The sequence below is a fragment of the Erigeron canadensis genome, chromosome 2 (genome assembly GCF_010389155.1).
Source record: "Erigeron canadensis isolate Cc75 chromosome 2, C_canadensis_v1, whole genome shotgun sequence".
Classification (NCBI taxonomy): Eukaryota; Viridiplantae; Streptophyta; class Magnoliopsida; order Asterales; family Asteraceae; genus Erigeron; species Erigeron canadensis.
Genome location: NC_057762.1, coordinates 24,911,837 through 24,931,587, shown reverse-complemented (window position 1 = coordinate 24,931,587; position 19,751 = coordinate 24,911,837). Strand labels below are relative to the sequence as shown.

At 34.0% G+C, this 19,751-nt stretch overlaps 3 protein-coding genes across 4 annotated transcripts; 1 reads left to right on the top strand and 2 right to left on the bottom strand.

Annotated features, from left to right (window-relative positions):
* The first annotated feature begins 1,866 nt into the window (after window positions 1-1,866).
* Window positions 1,867-4,479, top strand: LOC122587325 (F-box/kelch-repeat protein At3g23880-like). Of its 2 annotated transcripts, none has more exons than XM_043759459.1 (2): window positions 1,867-1,960; window positions 3,133-4,479. In XM_043759459.1, exon 2 carries the CDS (start codon window positions 3,226-3,228, stop codon window positions 4,282-4,284), a length of 1,059 nt encoding a protein of 352 aa, XP_043615394.1. In that variant the 5' UTR covers window positions 1,867-1,960; window positions 3,133-3,225; the 3' UTR covers window positions 4,285-4,479. The 2 variants fall into 2 exon arrangements, with proteins under 2 accessions (XP_043615394.1, XP_043615395.1); XM_043759460.1 differs by having other exon boundaries at window positions 1,886-1,956.
* Window positions 4,480-4,491: 12 nt separating this feature from the next.
* On the bottom strand, window positions 4,492-5,691 carry LOC122587327 (cyclin-dependent kinase F-4-like). Its single transcript, XM_043759461.1, has one exon. The coding sequence runs from the start codon at window positions 5,681-5,683 to the stop codon at window positions 4,652-4,654; it is 1,032 nt and encodes a 343-aa protein (XP_043615396.1). The 5' UTR covers window positions 5,684-5,691; the 3' UTR covers window positions 4,492-4,651.
* A 1,419-nt stretch (window positions 5,692-7,110) lies between these two features.
* LOC122588466 (uncharacterized protein slr1919) lies at window positions 7,111-19,663 on the bottom strand. The gene is made up of 16 exons (XM_043760588.1): window positions 19,176-19,663; window positions 17,692-17,867; window positions 17,414-17,579; window positions 17,225-17,277; window positions 16,565-16,708; window positions 15,112-15,216; window positions 14,413-14,538; window positions 12,144-12,341; window positions 11,894-12,000; window positions 11,638-11,800; window positions 11,005-11,070; window positions 10,603-10,696; window positions 10,226-10,338; window positions 9,942-10,012; window positions 8,835-8,982; window positions 7,111-7,715 (listed from the first exon to the last, which is right to left on the bottom strand). The coding sequence occupies exons 1-16, from the start codon at window positions 19,492-19,494 to the stop codon at window positions 7,314-7,316; spliced, it is 2,451 nt and encodes an 816-aa protein (XP_043616523.1). The 5' UTR covers window positions 19,495-19,663; the 3' UTR covers window positions 7,111-7,313.
* Between the last annotated feature and the right edge of the window lie 88 nt (window positions 19,664-19,751).

Genomic DNA, 19,751 nt, shown 5'->3' with positions numbered 1-19,751 from the left:
GGAATTTTGTGTAGTTTTACTTAGTTTCAACTTACCCGTACGTAAAGTTTTTACTTTAGATATATACTTAATTATTATGATGATATATATTTAATGACTTTACTTTCGATAACTACTAAAGATCTTCATGATAGTGGTGTAACGACCGTGTATTTCTAATTGTTGATCTCGACAAACTTGTGGCCTCCTTTGGAAACTTCTATCTAGTTATCATTTTACATAGTCGAATCCAAAATGTACGAGTAAAACTAAAATTGAACACTTTTTACATAGTAAACTTTTCCTTTTATATGAAAATGTTTCGCCTAGCTACCAACTTGGGTTCATTTATATTAACTTAGGGCTAATTGGTTCAAAGTACTCAAACTTTGACGCTTTTGTTTTTGTGAGGCTCCAACAAAAAAAAGTTTTATTTAAGGTATGAAAACCGACTAAAACATCTTTATTGGGGTCGCAACCTATTTTTGATGATGTGGACTCTGATTAGCCGGTTAAAATTTTTTTTAACACACCCTATGCCATCTTGGAGCCCACGTTTGCACAATCTTCATCTTGAATATCATCAACAACTTTCAAACATCATCATCATCTTAATAAACCCAAATATTCTTTTTTATTTTTTTTATTTTCCACTTTATTTCCAACCCCAAATACATCTACCCTAAACATTAATCAAACAAACACTACACAATGATCATACTAAAGTTACCGGTGAGAGTGGTATAGTTGCATCCAACATTGTCATGGGAAACAAATCATATATATAGCCAACAAAACTGAAAACAATCAAGATGCACTTTTATGAAGTACTCATACATGAAATGTATGAAAGTAACTATTAAGGTAACTTCCAAACATATATAATTACAATATATGTCAGCTACCTCATGCATTGCAAATGAGCCACCTCCGGCCACCACTGTGTATAGGTTTCTCAATTTTAAGATCCCACATGTAGCATCTTTGCGTTGCCAATTCTGATCAAACAAATATATGATGTTTGAGTTTTAGTAAGCATCACTAACACTCCACCATCGTCGTCGCCGATGAAGAGCAGCCGCAACAGATAACTGGCTGTCTAAATATGGGTTTTTATGGTTGTAAGCGTTTTTCTATACCTTTATTTCGTTACAACGATGGTGTAATTAAACATCGTTTTTTTGTGGTTATATGCGGTAAAGGCGGTCTAGATCTGTTTTTTTTTTTATGGTTGTATACCGTGACAGTGGTGGCCGGACTTAAGTGATTGAGGAAGATATAAATCACCGGAATTTCAGTGGGTGTGGGTGTATGTATATGGTTTTTTCTTATGTGATGATGATTGATAATATGATTTCAGATGTCTAAATGTAGTAAATCAACAATTGATGATGGTAACAATTGGATCGATAATACATATATATTGATCTGACATGGCATATATATTCACAAATGGCAATACATCTTTTGTTTTATTAAATCAAAAATCAAATAAAAATTAAAAGGTGACCTGCTACTTGTAAGGAGCCCCAATAAAGATGTATTAGCCGGTTTCCTTCTCTCAAATAGTTTTTTTTGTTGGAGTCTTACAAAAATAAAAATGTCAAATCTTACAAAAATAAAAGTATTAAAGTTTGAGTACTAACTAACCCTATTAACTTAATATTAGAAACAAAATGTAAATACATTTGTCCCGAAATGAAGTGGGGACATATTATTGTTTGAGTGGTAATTGTTACTCGTATAATAATTTTACATAGAATCGCACGTAGTTTCTTACCTTCTATAGTTCTCCGATAATCCTAATTTCAGCCCTGAATAATGGTTTCAGAAGTTTTTAAATAACCCCCCTGAAGTTTTGACATTTTGATTAAATCGCTCAAAAAATGCCTTAGCTACATTATTACATTTACCAATGGCACCATTTTCTTCAAGGCTATCCGTATTACCTGATGTCCTGATAAAACAACATTGATGGTGGGTATGTTTTCTTCTCCCCTCATCTATCAATACCTGTATCTATCTATACACATAATTGTTTTATTTTATGTTTTGTTTCAAATAAATTTTGTTTCTTTTCAATTCATCTTTATTGAATTTAGTTTATGCATTTCTGCAAATGGGCTGAGTTTATTTTTTTTTTATAATAAATAATAGTTTTAGGCTTCCATTAATTAGTTTTTAATAAATTGTAGAATTACCTTCCTAATGTAACTATTTGTCATTTCATATTAATACTATTGTTATTATGATAATTATTATCAAATTTGTTGGTTATGGTTTCATGTAAACCCTATGTAATTAAGACCCTTGAAGGAAATCACATGATGATTTCTTTCTGTATCTTCTTTCTGCAACTGATTGTATATATTATATAATACTCGTTCCGTCCCAAAGATTTAGAGTCTAGTGCTAAAAATGGATAGCTATAGTTGATTAAGTTTTCTGTATATCACTTTGCTGAAATCTTTAGTATCAAAGTTTAAAGTTATAAACTTGAATAGATGGTTAGGTAAAGTTCCCATTTAAGTGAAAGATTAGTTGCAGCAGTTTCATTTTTATAACCTTTGTGTTTTGACTCTTTTTTTCTTTTTTTTTTATGTATCGTCTGTCGATTTTACAACATGATACATAAGTACATAACCAACTTTTGCTTAGAATCTTAGTTTGAGAAAGGCGTGTTTTTTGAATGTTTTAAATGCAATAAGCACTTATTGAAGCGGTAATTACCCTCTCTGTTTTCTTTCCTTTGAAAAGCAATTAGGAAATATAGCAAAGAGGCGTACTTTTTAGGCTACTTTTTCATCTGAGCGGATGTGAGTATCTTGATTAGAGGTGGCAAAACGGGTTTGTTATGGGGTGGGTTAACAGGTCATGTTTGGGTATAGATGGATTGGCAAATGAATACCATCTTCTCCATTTCTGTAGATCGTTAATATGTTAAATTGACCTGTTTCTTTCTATCGGCTTCTTTTTTTGTACCCTTTTTACCATCCAATACATCCGTTCATAACTAATAAAGTAAATATATTGAAAATTTCAAATTTCCGATGCACCATAATGTTGATCTTACTACTGGAATTTCAAATACCCTCTCTTAAGTCTCATATTTATCTTACGTATGAAATAATGACACCTTATGCTACTTTGCAGGGTGCAGACTCTGTTGAAAGCAAATTGGTGGTTGACTAGTTGTTAAGCTGAAATCCAAGGGAGTTCAGCACCTTTAACCAACCTAGTTTTAGTATGTCGGAAAGTAAAATTTCAAATGCAAACTTTCCGGATGAGATCATATGCGACGTTCTTTCTCGACTACCTGTCAAATCCTTGTTGCAATTCAGGTCTGTATCAAAGCATTGGAGAAGCTTAATCACAGATACCCATTTCATTAAATCACACCTTAAAAAAGCCGAATCTATATCAAGTCACCATCGTATCCTTGTGCCGGTTTCTCCTATTCTATCCTTAGACTACAATGTATCACCATACAGCATAAGCTCATCAACAGAGCTTGACTGTAAATTTATTAAGCCTTGGAATTCAGGCAAACTTTTGGGTTCTTGCAATGGGCTGGTATGTTTGATTGACGGCAGAAAAGACATTAGCATCTATAATCCATCAACCAGAAGACATTTCAAACCATTGCAATCATCTCAACAAGCTGTTCGTCATTCTCCAAATGAATCATATCAGACTGAATTTGTATATGGATTTGGTTGCAGCTCAAACTCTATTGGCCCGAGAGTGTTTCGATTTCCACGGTTTGCCCGTGACTCTGAATCCCTGGTATATGATTTTATCGATACGGTTGGTACTTTCTTGAATGGTTCACTTCATTGGCTAGCACGTTACAGTAACAATGACGGTGAACATAGAGTAATAGCTTTATTCAATATATCTCAAGATACTTTAAGTGACCTATCTTTGCCACCTCACCGTCCTCATCAACCTGTCCTTCCATATTATGCTTTGGGTGTTTTAAAAGGATGTCTTTTTGCACTATGTGATGGTATAAATCATACAGGTATAGAAGTATGGTTGATGAAGGAATATGGGGTGGTCAACTCATGGTCAATGTTCATCAAAATTCCGCTTGATAATGGGATTGGGTATATGAGGCCTTTGAGCTGTGTAAATGATGATGAAATTGTACTGGAGATTGATTTACAATCATACGCTATCTATAATGCTAAAACGAAGACGCTTGAGCATGTCAAAAGTGTACACAATCTGAAATGGTTTGGGGATGCTGCGGTTTATGTGGAGAGTCTGCTTTCACCAGAAGTCTCGTGTGTATTGTATTAACCTTATTTTCATGTACGGTAATGTTGTGTTTGTTTTTGTTGTCAGCGCTCGAATTACAAGTGTGCCAGTAGTGCAAAGGCCTTTGATGTACGATGAAGCGTTAGCCTTGATGTATCGGATAATTTGTAATAGTTTGTGCATTGCAACTCTTGTAGTATCTAAATTATTTGTAATAGTAGTTTTTAAAGGAAGTAATTATACCCTGTTACCATTTATGATGTTAACTATTTATACATGAGGTTCCATACAACATGATTTCTTTATTTGAAACCTGCATATTGAACATATTGGCATAGAATCTGAACTAAAAGCTGTACATACTACATATATAACATGTTTAAAACTAACAAAGAATTTCCATCAGTAACTAATCAATATAAATCCAATTGCTCATCCTCCTTTGCTGCTTCACCATCTCTCGCTCTATCGCTGCTTCGAATACAAATCTTCCGTTCTCTTTAGCTAAAGCGGTATCATCGGGATTATGCCATCTGAGTCGGGCAACATGGTTACATTTATTGAAAAAGGGATGCTGAAGCGCCTCCAACGCTGTTGGCCTATTAAACGGATCCCAAGAAAGAAGTGAACTAATCAAGTTCACTGCATCCGGGCTTGCATATGGAAGCAACTGAGAAAATTCCACCCCAATCCAGTCTGGCAACTGAATATTCATCTTCCTTGCACGACGAACACCCCAACTCCACGTACTCTCCGTCGGGGTGCCCAAAACCTTACAAATCTTGTCAATCATATCTTGTTGAGAAGAACCATCAAACAAGTGCTGGAAGGTAAATAACTCAGCCATGATTACACCCATAGCCCACATATCAACAGATGGTTCATAACCTGTCGAACCAAGAAGAACTTCAGGAGCCCGATACCATCGTGTGGTGACATAATCCGTATATGGTAACGGATCATTAATATTTCTGGTAGAACCAAGATCACCAATTTTTATAACACCTTCAGAGACAAGAAGGTTGTCGGGTTTTAAGTCACGGTGAAAGTATCCATTACGATGCATATGTGAAAGACCTTGAAACAACTGAAAACACATCTCTCGAATCTCGTCTTCTGAAAACGGATTCTTGGTTCGGTCCAACATAAATCTGTAGAGACTGGAGTCCATGTATTCGAACACCATGTAGATGTCATTGTGTTCTTTAGCGAATTTTTTGAGTTTTACGATATTCGGATGGTTGCCCATCTCCTTGAGAGCCTTGATCTCTCTAAGAACGAGATGTTTATTATCTCGATCGTATTTTTCGATCAGTTTCTTGACGGCCACGACTTCGTGTGTTTGTTTATCGACTGCCTTCCAAACGACACCAAATGTTCCACCCCCAACTGATACGATTTTTTCATACCTCTCATCCATTGTTTCTTTCTTTTTTGTCATTTTTTTTTTTTATCAGAACCGAAATTTTTTGATTTACGAGTAATTAATTAATGTGGGGTTTTTGATTATCGAACGAACGAATGAAAGAATGTGAAGTTGGGGTTTTGATTATCGAACGAATGAATTGAATGAATGTGAAGTTGGGGTTTTAGTACACTAATAACGAAGATATGATATGATGATGGGTTTATAAAATAAAATACGTACGCGTCAAGTTATAAGAGCTGCCTCTTTATTTGGCACAATTATTTAAGGAAACGTTTTTTTATTTTATTATATGGAAAGTACATTTAAACGACAACTCAGGAATCGCGTGTTTCAATTCTTGTATTGCCATATATTAGTAGCTTTTTTATTTTATTATATTTTAACATTATTATATTATTTTATTATTATTATTGATAAATAAAGGCTAACATGATATTAGAGAGAAAGAAAAGCATACAAATGAAAATATATTTTGATCATAGAATTTATTTTGCCAATTAAATTTTTTTAGGGATTTGATCATAGAAATATATTTTGGAATCTACAAACTCAATCCCTTATTTTTTGCAACGGTGACCTTTGAAAGGGATGTTATATTTATTTTGTGTTGCTCTTTTAAGAGAAGTAATCAAGCAATGTAGTGTGGGCAGTAGAGATAATGTAAATAGTTAATATAGTTATTTTAAAGTTTGATAAATGTATGTCATAAATAGTTTTACAAAGAGTATTATAAGTATAGTTATTTTAAAGTTGATAAATGTATATTATAACTATATTAGATTAATATATTTAAATTGGTAAATAAATGAGAGATATAGTTTGTTGTGTATTTTAAAGGCTAAAAGCTAAAAAAAAAAAATTTCCGTTAAAGATTCTATTATTTTATGACCAATTAAATTATAATTCAATTATTTTTCATGTTGCTTTCTTCGTCTCGTATTGATGACACCTAAGTTTGTTGAAAATGAAACACCTTTTTCATTTCTTGAAAAATGAAAATGAAAAAATTGAAAAAAATTTTAGTAACTAAACTCATCGTTTTTTATAATTAAACACACCCTTAAATATGCTATAAGATATAACCGGCACATTTTTTTCTTCCTCTTCCTCAAGTAATGTTTACAATTATCATTCAAAGGATCCTGATAATGACAACATTAATGAGTATAGCATGAAAAAGTAGATAGAATTTTACAATAAGAATGTCACTTAAAAAAGGGGTTTTAATAAATATGACTCTACAAATTGTAGAATTGTATTCCTATCAACTTCTGTGTTCCGAAAATTTCCCAAGTCTTGGAAAAATACTTCGAATTTTGATTGACACCCAGATTAGCAGGAAAGAATGACATTGCCCAAATAAGTTCGCATTAATCATAGTCGTGATTACCAAACTCAGAAACACTATTAATCTAACATATGAAGCAGGCCCATCGTAATTTACAATGAAATGCGAGCACTTCAAGATAATTTATTGCAGAATTGGAACCTATACAATTAGTCATGGAAATGTGATCCTTAGTGTCGAAACCACAACATTTTGAATTAGCACTACAATTCCAAAAGTAGGAGCATTATAATTCTGGATTCATCATATTCTCAGTCTCAGTCATCTGTAGTCTTCATGTATTCACATATAAGATTAGGTACTTACTGCAAGTTTCTTGGAAGCGAATGATAAACGGCCCAAATAAGTCTCGGATAAAGAAACAACTACACGGTGACAAGCCAAAGCAGATGCTGCAACAAGTGTCAAAAAGCTAACCCAGCATAAGCGGGCCATAAGTACCAGATCTTTTCTTCCAGATTCTAAGACTTTGAGGAAAATGACTTTGAGACGCCGATTTTTCACTAGAGACTGGAAGGTGATGGCTGGTGTCGAAGACGATGATCTGTGAATGGCACCATATCTGGTGGCGATGAAAGATTTGTCTAAGGCTGCACATATCGAATGATATAGCATATCTGCAATTAATTTGCATACTTGATGGCGGAAAGGTCTTGCTTCCTTGGAAACTATACCCCGGATTAGTGAGGCTCCATCCTGTTGAAAAGAATATACATATATGTCATGACATTTGAAACAATATAAACAAGGCAGATGTGTGTTCTGGAAGTGATTATATTGAATCATCATACTCGGATAAGCAACTGTAACAAGATGGTTTCTAAAAACAGTTTTTAGATATGTTTTTGCTGTTTGAATTAGCCAAAAATGGAGATGTTCTGTGGAATGAGAGTAAGAGTATTAAAATGTAGGTTTAACTCTATAAGTAGATATCCACTTTTTTTGCAGCCCTTATGATAATGATTATACAAAACTGATCATACTCCAAATCAAATGGCGAGACGATACTGACTTCAAGGCGCAATAATTAAAATCTGTTCTAAATCGTTACTCCATCTGACCATCTCAAAATATGTTAACATTTAATTTAGGTTAATTTTCAATTCATGAGAACTTCTATTTGTCCTTGCAAAACTTCATATTAATCCTTCATGGGAGGGGATACATATTTTTAAAAAAGTTATATATTGACTTCAACAGATGCAGATTAGATCAATGGTGTAACAAAACAAGTTTATACTTCCAAAACTTTTTATAAGTCTAACTTGGTCATTAAATTTTCCTTTTCTTTTCAACAAATTCCAAACAACCAAAAGTTGTCTTAATAGTCGGAATGTAAGACTTTGATGAAACCGAGATACCATCAGTGTAATATACGCATACACAACAAGCAGCTAACTTCTCCGTATAGAAAAAACAAAACCACCCACATGGCCACATGGTAAGTAAGACGATTTTCCAGCTATTTTACCAGGGTAACCCTTTACCGTGGAGTCCTGTCCTTTCTTATGGCTTTGTCATGCATACTTTTATAAAATAATTTTACAATTTTATTGTAATAATTATCTAAGTATTGAGCAACTTTTGGCGTGTTCAATCCATTCTGACATGTTCTGTATTCGGTTATTTTTTTTACTTAAAATATTTGAGATAAAAGAAAACTCAAATTGATCAAATTATAAGCAAATGGGCTGAAAATGCCACTTCTAGGCGGCATAGAGAAACTATTGCTTTTATAAAAGTCAAGATGTGCCCAAAACAAAGGGTGATTATAAAGATAAAAGGAAGAAACAGTTGAAGGAGTGGGATACTTACTGCAGTCATCAAAAGTCGTCTCACTACCACACCATCTTTTGAAAGTACAAGTTTAAGGACTAAGTTTATGGTATCCATTACTCGAGCTGGTCCATTGGAGGGATCTTCGACAGAAGTTCCACTTTTTAGTGCCAGGTGTATACCTTTGCTGAAAGGAGAGATCACAATCAGTTAAGTACAAGCTCTACATGCAAAGAAACCGATGCTATGCAAAAGTTAGTGCCCCATTTTAACAAAAAGGTAGCAATGTAACATGTAGACAGTAGACTCGAGCTAACAATTTCACCCCATTCAATCATTCATCCATGCAGGGTTTCCATTTTTTATTTTTCTTAGATAACAAACTCACACACCCCCTACCTACACCTGTGCTTAAAGTGGGACTTGAAACCTCAACTGCTTGGAAGGGTACACCTAATCTACATATATAGTACCACTGGTCATATGCTTGTTGGTGGATATGATCCGTATCTTACTGGTCAAATTGGTAAAAATGACAATTTTATGCTTTAGCTATGATGGAAACGAGTCAAAGAGGTCAAATGGTCCAAAATTGTTGAAAATGCAGAAATCCTTCTAAATCTTTTTATTAATAATAACATATCTAACACAAAACTGTAAATAAAAAGTACTTGCATGTCAGCCAACCCAACACGTTCCGGTCCACACTAAAACTACCAATTTTGAGCAGATGTAGAGTATTAGAACTTGGTAGCATATCTTGATGAGCATAGATCATGTTTGTGTTTTCTCTACTTGTATGACTTTTCATTAAACTCCACACAAAACCCAGCTTATAAAATACTATCTAACCAGCTACATGTACTAATTTTACCTCAAAAAATGTTTTATTTTTTATGCATGAACATCGAACAAGAAGTTGGGCACTCATTCAGGTATAACATGGATTTGGAAAAAGAATCTCTAACTTATTCATGAATGTAATAGTTTTGCCTATAAATAGCTCTAACTAATTCATCGATGAAAAAGATAAGCTACTTACCTGACTAAACAAAAGAACTTCAAAATAAGTGAAACTAATTATAATGGTATCTCATATCAACTTTCAAACAAACTGTACCAATGACACATTCACAAGTCACATACCTCGTTGCACCAACTCTCAATAAAAAAGAAACCTTCTCCCATTGAAGTTCTTTTCTTTTGTTTAACACAACCTGAAAAGAAAAAACTATGAGATTAGATACAGTTATAGATTGCAATGAAGTACAGAAGTACAAGTCTCCATATAGCTGAATATCATCAAGCTTCCAGTAGAAGGTATATACAATGGCAGAGCAGACTATATGATGCAAGGATCAATTAATTAAATCTGAAACAAAAATCAAACTTGATGTTATAATGTTCAGGAACAATTCAAAGCTGATTACCGAGTGCAGGATCTTCCTTGTATCAAGTGAGTTATCAGTAAGGAGTTTACGAACAACATACGGGTATGAACTTTCAAAAGTTTTAAAACCTGGATCCCCAGCCATTGCTAATCCTGTAAATTACAAAGAAATAAACTTGAATATAAGTAGCTAAAACATGATTGAACATTGAAAACCTGATGAGCCTAATGATATTGGGCATACAAAAGAAAATTAAATACAGTCATGCAATATTTTTAAGTCCTATGAAGACATGTCCATTTAGCAAATTTCATTTATGTGGTATAAAGTACAAACAATTAATGTAGAACTTGACGTGCGTGTATGAAGTAAAACTAGGTGAAAGCTTGAAAACTAAGAAATAGGGTATCAGAGACCTTCAAAGGAAGCAAGGGACCGTAGCAGCAGGGTGTAATATGGCGGCATGCGGAAATGATACTTCAAGGCTATGGCCCAAATTTTACCCAGCACCTACAAAAGACATTGACAAAGTCAACTAAGTGTATAAAACAACCAGACAATCATGCACGGGGTAGAAAAATTACGCTGGATTTATACGCTGTATTAGACTACATTAAAATAGATGTACTTTAATTCCATTATACTCCAATACTCTGAATCTCACACTGTTTATGAAAATAAATTACTCTGAACCTCACGGTTGCTTAAACTATTGAAATCTTTAGAACTAGAACCATATATCATTATATATGTTTCTAACGACTGATTTAAAACGAATAAGAAAAAAAGAAGGTAATAAGCAAGTAGATTATTCTCACCCGGCTAAATCTGACATCAGGGATTCCATCCTCGAATTCTATCTCATCCATGGCATATTCCAGTTCCTATATGATCAATATCATAAAAATTACAAAGGTAGGACTTTTAACTCCTAAAAGAAATGTAATACTCCTTTCATGACAACAAGCTAAAGGAAGGAAAGCTAATTTTCGGTAGATAATGCAGAAATCTGTAAGTGGCAATTTCAACCCATTTAAAGTGAAATCAGGTCAATTCGGGTTATCTATATTCATAACTAGTTAAATAGTTAAAGAATGTTAGTAAAGGAGGCGGTTGAAATGGATCAAGCAGGTTAAAAGGGTTGAAAGTTTTCTAAAGTGCACTCAAATGCGTAAAGCCTCCTAAATTGTTTTATCTAGACAATATAGATCATCTTTTAATATATAATTTGTAACTATATAAATAATAAAAATATAAAAGATGTTATGGGTCGACCCAACCTGTTTGACTCTTTTGATTCATAAACCAACCCTCCTGACCCACCCTTTTTGCCACCTCTACTTAAGACCTTAAGATCTTGTTTAATTAAGAAGCGAAATCTCGAATGCTCAATTTAACTTTATCAATGAGGTATATCAGAAAGCGATGGCGCTAGTTATAAAAGGTATTACCATGATAACTCGCGAGACATTTATTCCAGGCCTTACGACATCCATATCAGCAAGGGCTCCAACAAGAGATGCCCAGTCTCCATTTACTATATGAATAATAGATCCAAGCATGGCAAACTTATGTTTCTTTTCCATCCGACATATTAGTCCAAAATCAAGAAACCTAGCATGAAATCACAGAGAAAGACGAAGATATAACTATAAAGTAAGATAACCTTTTAATGACTAAAACTAAAATGATAGATATAGTATGTACCCTATTTGCCCAGATGGTAAATAAAGCATATTTCCAGGATGTGGATCAGCATGCAATAAGCCAGTTTCAATAAGTTGAACAAGACATGCCTCAACTCCTTTGCTAACCTAGAACATCCATAAAGTACCAAGCATGAGCAGAGATAATGCAGTTGCAAAATGATTTTATGGTCATCAATAAGGTTCAGCACCCATCATGACCTGTTTGGCTTTATATTATCAAATAATATAGAGATGGCCTTAATACAAACCAGATCAAGAAGATGCTTCTTAGCATCGATTCGCTGCTTTTCTGAATATTGAGATTCCTGTTCAAACTCACTACTGCATTTGGAAAGTAATTCCTTTGGATTCTCACCGGCCATCCACTCCATAGTTAGGACCCTTTTTTGAGTCAGATGCTGATATACTTTTGGAACACGAATGAAAGAAAATGAAGAATGAGCTTCCTGCAGAAATAAGGCACTAGTTACATCAGGAATCCATTCTGATTGTCCATAAACTTTATAACCTTGTCAAAGCCTCACAACATGTCACAATAATGGAAGAACTAAAAGTGGACACTTAGTAATCATAGATCAAGGTTCAAGGCTGATCTGACATAAAAGTTTGTCACTTTGACAAGCTTTAAGGCTTGTCACAACATTGGAAGAGCTAAAAGGGATTCGTTGTAATCATAGTTCTAGACTGATCTGACATAAATATTCTGCTATAACACCACTTCCTTTTAAGTGTATGGTACCAACACAACAAAGCAGCGATGCAGAAGTTTCATATCCCAGATGTGCCATATATTCTAACTTTCTATCATCAAGGAACTAAGAGAACACATATAAGAGGTACACTATGCCCAGTTTCCCATCCATTTTAATGCCATGGATGAATGAACACCATAAGGTGGGGCTCGTCATTGACTTGTCCTTGGGTGACTAGTCCCTGGAGAAACGAGTGTGTGTGTACTTTGTTTTTTTAATTCTATGTGTGTGTGAGTGTATAATTATTAGTGTAAATTTAAATAAAATGTGGGTCCTAAACTAGTCCTTGCATTGGGGATGTTTTAGGAGATTAGTCCTTGTCTAATGTGGCGCTGAAGGGGACTAGTCCTTCTGAAGAATGAGTGAGGCATAGTGGAGGCTCTAATACGTTGCATCTTCTTAAACTTGTATATAGGCTTTTTCTAATTTCCAGCAAATCTGAACTTATATTTACTGCAGGTATAACAAACAGAGCCACTTAATGGACTTTGGAGGCCTGGGTTATATAAGAAAATAGGCCCCATGGGACGAAAACTTATAAATTCTAATAAAAATTGTTAAATCTGCAAAAAATTAAAATAAGTTGCAAAAAGAACAATGTGATTATCACTAGGAACCTTTATCAATATCTCACAAGTAGGCAAAAACTTACCCATTTTATTGTGCCATTCACCAAGTATTCTTTAAAGCAAAAGTATCGAATAAACCTTTTCAATCAACACTCTCTAATAGATTGTTCTCATTTGCTATAATTGCAATTCATTAAGCATATCTCATGACATTTTGGACTATATGTATAACTTCAACAGCTTAAGCTTCAAAAACTTATTCCATAACTGTCATGCTGACACCAGTCAACAATATCTATATGCAAAAGGTACCTTCGGAAAAACAATCGATTGGTTTTAACACTATCTCATGTCCCATCTTTCACCAAGGAATAAGTTCTTATGCAACTTTAACACCACAGAGAACTCATTTGCATCAATATCGTAATGGTCCGTTATTTTTTAGAGCATTTCCAAGATGGCAACAACACGAATCAAGACTATTTTCATCAAACGAGTCCAACGTGTAGCAGTAAACTAGAAGCCATATGTCTTTCCATACTCTTTGGACTGCTTTGAAGATTCATTTAAGTAAAGCAATTGCTGATTCATTTAAGTAAAGCAATTCCTTGGTCAACAATGTACAAGAACTATACACCTTAAGACTCCTTGAATATATGAAGCAATTGCTTAATCAATTAAGATTCCATGAAAGTATTTTTATAAGAATTACACGCTTTCGAGAAACAATTGATTTATATCCATTTTAGTTACACCTTTTTAGCATCATCGATCGTAATGCATAAGTATTACAAATCAAACTTTCAATTCTTGAATAGCAACGTCAAAAAGCATATATCTAGATTTTGGGCAATGTATGTTCAATAGTTAATGCATAACAACATACATTGAGTACCAGCTTTTTGTATTATTTTTCTTGAAGCCCTAGGGTTAATTATGTTTTTCCTGTGGTTTTTTATATAAAGTTATAGTAATAAAAAGGGTTCCTAAAAACTAAGGCCCTATAAAACTGACGTCCCTATTCAGTCACTAAGATTCTCCACTGATAACAATGAATAATGCAACAAGCAACATCAAGATCATATTTTCTACCAAGACCAATTCCTTCAACAAGAATGGTACCAAGTAGTAGCGGATTAAATACCTAAGAATAGAATAATAGATATAACTTAGTAAAGGTTGATAAAGAAAAATACCATGAACTCTAGAGCATTTGCAGCCTCCAAAGTATAGTCCAACTCCCCCACCAACCCTTTCCCAAGCTCATCAGCATAAAGGCGTAGATCACTTTTTCTTTTCATCACTCGTTGCACATTGTTCAGCTATACGTTCACCCATCAGTTAATTCAACTTGAACAGAGTTGTTAGAAACACAGTATATATGCTTTGTGGTTTAATAATTTCATTTAGTTTCATTTTGCGTAGATAAAAAAAAAGGGTAATGGAGGAAACCCTAGCCCCGGTACCACAATTGGATACCCATCGACTCACCCCGTATGAGCCATATGATGCCGCTACAATACCTCCATCCTAATCCCCACATGATCTGGGCACCCCGAAGGATCGAACCCTTGTATTTAAATTTCACACGTGGGTCTAGGTTTCATTGGTAGCGGCCATGGGTACCTTAAAGGAATTATTTTTGGTGCCAAGCGGGGATCGAACTTGAGACCTTAAGGTCATCAAGTGTTTTCCTTACCACTAAGCTAACTCCTTGTTGGTCATTTACTCATTTTGCGTAGATTTGTAATGTATAAAATTAATGTCATTGCGCGGAGAATAACATAGAGATTCATGATCCCATATCTGATTATATGGCATTAGACTAATAGAGTCATGAAACCCTAAAGCATATATACAATATATATTTATCAAAAGAAAGCAATAATACATACCCCAACTCGCATGATATAGATATCCCGAAACACTACATGTCGCAGATTAGGTCTTTGAACTTTCACAGCAACATCAACACCATCTATTGTATTTGCCCTGTAGACCTAAAATACAAAGGTGGAAGAACATCGAATTGAGTATGCAAAGGAAGAACGAAAGAGCTTATATGTAGATACAAAAGGTAAAATGCTTTCAAATGTCCTTACAACAAATGCATGCAATACATAGAGGTGGAAATTTCAGCACATTTACTTATGAATGGGTCGATTTAGCCCCTTGGTTCATGTTTTAGCTTTGAAGGATCAAACAAGCTACACCAAGATTTCAGCTAAAAAGAAAAAGGTCAAATGAGTGATTGGGTCAAGTGGATAGAAAGTCACGCAGTTTGTTCTAACTGCATACAACATTTTATATCTTCTTATTCAAAAAGTGAATTTTTTTATATAAAATTTGCACTATTATTTTTGGAGAAAAAGGTTTTTAGGCCAACTAACCGGACCTGTCCAATGTTCCCCCTCTAACTATAATCATATATCAATTGATACTCTGCACACATTGGAGCACTAAGCCATACAACATACATGCATTACACAGTTCTCTAAAATGAGCACCAAACTGTACAAACTACTTAGTGCAAAAAAATAATAATAATAATACTTATAATGTAACAAGCCTGTTAAAAATTAGCTGAAAACTTTACTCTTTATATAAACCTTGAACAGTACCTACTAGAACCTACTATGATTTTAGACTTCGGTTGGTTTAAATTTGGTAGACTAGATAGCTGCTTTTAACAGTGAAGCATTGCATAATCTCAGTGTTGTAAAAGTCTTATTACAACGCCAAGCCAATTACTCGCTACAAAGTCAATGACCGAGGGGAGTTGAGTAATAACCGAATAATTGCTACATGGTCCGCAGTTTGGCCAAAAACTGGTCAAAACTTGGTCAATGGAGAGAAAAATGGTCAAAACAATGTCACAATAATTTTCTTATTTTAGACTTACTTTTGAAGTAATATTTATATTTTAGAAGTACTTGTAATTACTAATATTCATATGTTTGAAGTATTTGAAGGATTTTATATTCTAAATAATCATGGTAATGTTTCTAGTCTATTTCTGCACATATACTTTCGAAATATTTAGATGAAAAAAATCCCAATGCGAGTACTATGGTCCGCGGCCGATCAGACTCCTTGAAACGATTTTGCAAAATAAAGCCCTGTTTCTTTTTTACTTAATACACTTAATAGTTAAGAACTTAATCATTCAGTCAAATTTCATGTTTCCTTTTTGACTTAATAAACAAAAATAACCGTCAATTACATATATTTTACTTAATACATACAGACATTTTTAATGCATTCAGCCACTTAATACACTCAGCACTTAATGACTAAAAAAAGAAACGGACCCTAATTATAAATGAGCAAGTGAGCATACTATCACACCTGACCAAATGATGCTGCAGCTACCGCTTCATCAGAGATGTAACTGAAGAAGGTGTCCACAGGTGAACCTAATTCTTCCTCTATAATTTTCATGGCTAAATCCCGGGGGAAAGGGGGGATTTGATCATGAAGCTCACCTAAAGCCTGCAATCATAACTAGCACCATTATTGATAATACTAGAGCGATGGCAATACAACATTATTCATCAATGTAAAGCTTGAAACACACTTTAAGTAACAAATGAAAGATAATATAATTGTGAGCATGATCAATTCAATTATTCAAATTATGATGGTATATCCCACTGGAATAAATATTTACTGTCATAAAATGAGGAGTAAAACCACTATGTAACCCTTGAATTCATTTCCAGAATAAAAACATTAACAGATGATTTTGTGCTTATACAACTTCAACAATCTCGTTTTAGTGCAAATGCAAAGTTACAATAGTTCTCTTAGTGGTATTAATATGATTTTAGTAATTATTCTATTATTAGTTACAATAATGACCCTTATGAACAAGAAGGACACATGGAAGAATTAGTTGAAGAGTATAATACACTATGTGGGCATAATTAGTAGCAATTAATAGCGAACACCAATTAACTGTTACGACTTGTAACTACAATGAAAAAAAAAAAAAAGATTACACCTAACCTTGGATATGGGAAAGCCAATAATATCTGGCCTTGTAGAAAGGGACTGGCCAACTGCACCAGCAACCAAAAGCATGTCACAACGTATATTGATGACCTAAAAAGCATGGAGAAATACAGGAGTCTAACTAACAGAATAGTTAAATAAGCAGTGAAAAAGACATGTGATTGAACCCATTTGCAACTATACCTTTAATAAAAGTAGGACCCAAGTTTAGCATTGTTTCTTTTAACACCATCCCGAAATTGTACTGGGAATAGTATTCATCAGCCTCTGTGCCTAAACTTGAACTTTTTGACCTTTTAATTCCCGCTAATCTTATTCTGATTGCAGCTGAGGCAAAAGAACCAAAAACCTTTCAAAGCACACATAGTCAATCCAACATAACTGTACTTTCATGTCAATGATAAAATAGAGTATATATTGTGTGCATATATCACATACATGTCGATAGGTTGAAAATTTACCTCAATTAGTCGAAGGGCCACAATATGAGGCCGGCATTTGAAATAGTCATCAGCTTCTTGTGGGTTATAAACTTCTGGAAGTGGCTTGGACCACATTTTAGACAAATAGTAATAATAGAGTATATAAGCCTCCAAAGCTTTAAGATCAGCCAATACAAGATCAGTGCCAGATAGTTCTGCAGAAAATGAAGCAAAGTCAATAGAAGTAACAAAAGCGTTTAATATGTTCACCGAGAGAAACTTGAAGAAAAGGTGGTACAATTTTTGGACATTCAAATTTAAATGTAAAAAATGTCACGACTCAGTTTTAGAGCTTTTATTGAATTTACGCATAAACTGTTAAAGTGCTCCAATGTAACTTTTTGTTGAAGAATCCTTTGCTCTCACCTCATAAATCCTAAACCAAGTGTCCTGGTTTCTTTTATAATAATTTCATTTAAAAAATTAAAATACAACCTTAACTATGTTGCATGATTTTCTTTGATAGTGATTGATGATGTCACAACCTACCATTTTATTACCTCAGCTAGAGCTATTACACAGTATAACTTGTGCCTGCGCCTCCTATAATTTATACATGAATTACGTAGTTGATGTATTATTAGAGTTTCTCAATATATTCAATCAAAGCCAAATCAGCTTACACCCAGCTATGCTTCAAAATTTCAAATCATACTAATTTATGGTAAAAATTTCAAATCACAGGGACTCACAATTAATCAAAACGACACCCAAACCACTACCTTTAAGTCCGTAATTTCCATAATAACACAGACTTCAAACACGGTAAAAGGTAATCTCACTTTCATTTAAGGTATAACGCATCCATATACACTCACACTCTCTCACAAACACAAAAAATTCTGGCTTAAACAGAGTAAAAGAAAAACACTGTTGGAGCACATAACTCTTTCTGTAAGTAAAAAAGTTACATTGTGACATTATAAATCATACATAGTGACAACTTTATATCAAAACCGTATTTGATTTCTAAGATTCTCATTATGATTATTATAATTTAAAGAAAATTGCCTTAATTCCCTGAAATTTAGTTCTAAGACCTCCTCAATGAGAGGATGCCTAACCGCTGCAGTTTTCTCAGGTCGAGTTGAGGGCTATTTTTCTTCTCAAACTATGGGAGTATAATATCCTGATTTTGTCAATTTGGGTAATATACTCCCAAAATTGAAGTAAAAAAAGAGAACAATAATTAACTTGACCAACGATCACAGAATGTTAGCCCAAAATATATTTTACTCTTAAACCTTATCTTTTACCTAGTAACAACAACATTTACCCAAAACTAGAAATTAAGTAAAAAGGTTCAAACTTTATCCATACCCATTTACCAAAAACTAGAAATTAAGTAAAAAGGTTCAAACTTTATCCATACCCATTTACCAAAAACTAGAAATTAAGTAAAAAGGTTCAAACTTTATCCATACCCATTTACCCAAAACTAGAAATTAATTAAAAAAAATAACCTGGATAATAAGGCTGAGGCCAAGAATTAGACTTTTTTTCATAATTAGGATCTTCAAGATTCTTCAACCAAACAACTTCATCCACTTTCTTCTTAATTTTCGGAAACCGAATAGCTTCACTTGTCCAATTCAATCCATCACTTATATTCTTCTTCAAAAAATCAACATCCTTTTTAACTATCTCAACAAAATGGCCCAAGTTTCCGGCGACCGCACGGCAACCGTTTTTTCGATAACATTTTTGATTACGAGAAGTGGCGGCAGCGTACACCGCGGAAGCCGGAACTGTAGCTGCCGCGGTGACGGCGGTTGTTAGCATTAGTTAGTTAGTTAGGGTTTTGAAATTTACGGTTGGGAATTTGGTTTTGATTGGGTTGAAAGTGTGAGTTGGGGGGGTGAATGAAATGGAAGGTGGGGGATGGTGTAACGTATGTATTTGTTTGTCTTTTTTTTTCTTTTTGATTTTTATTGATAGAGATGAGAGTAGAAACAAGTTAGTTTTGTTTTGGCGCCATGATGTGTTGTGTGATACGTTTTGATTTGTTTTTCATCTCAATTCAACACTAAATAAGTTCG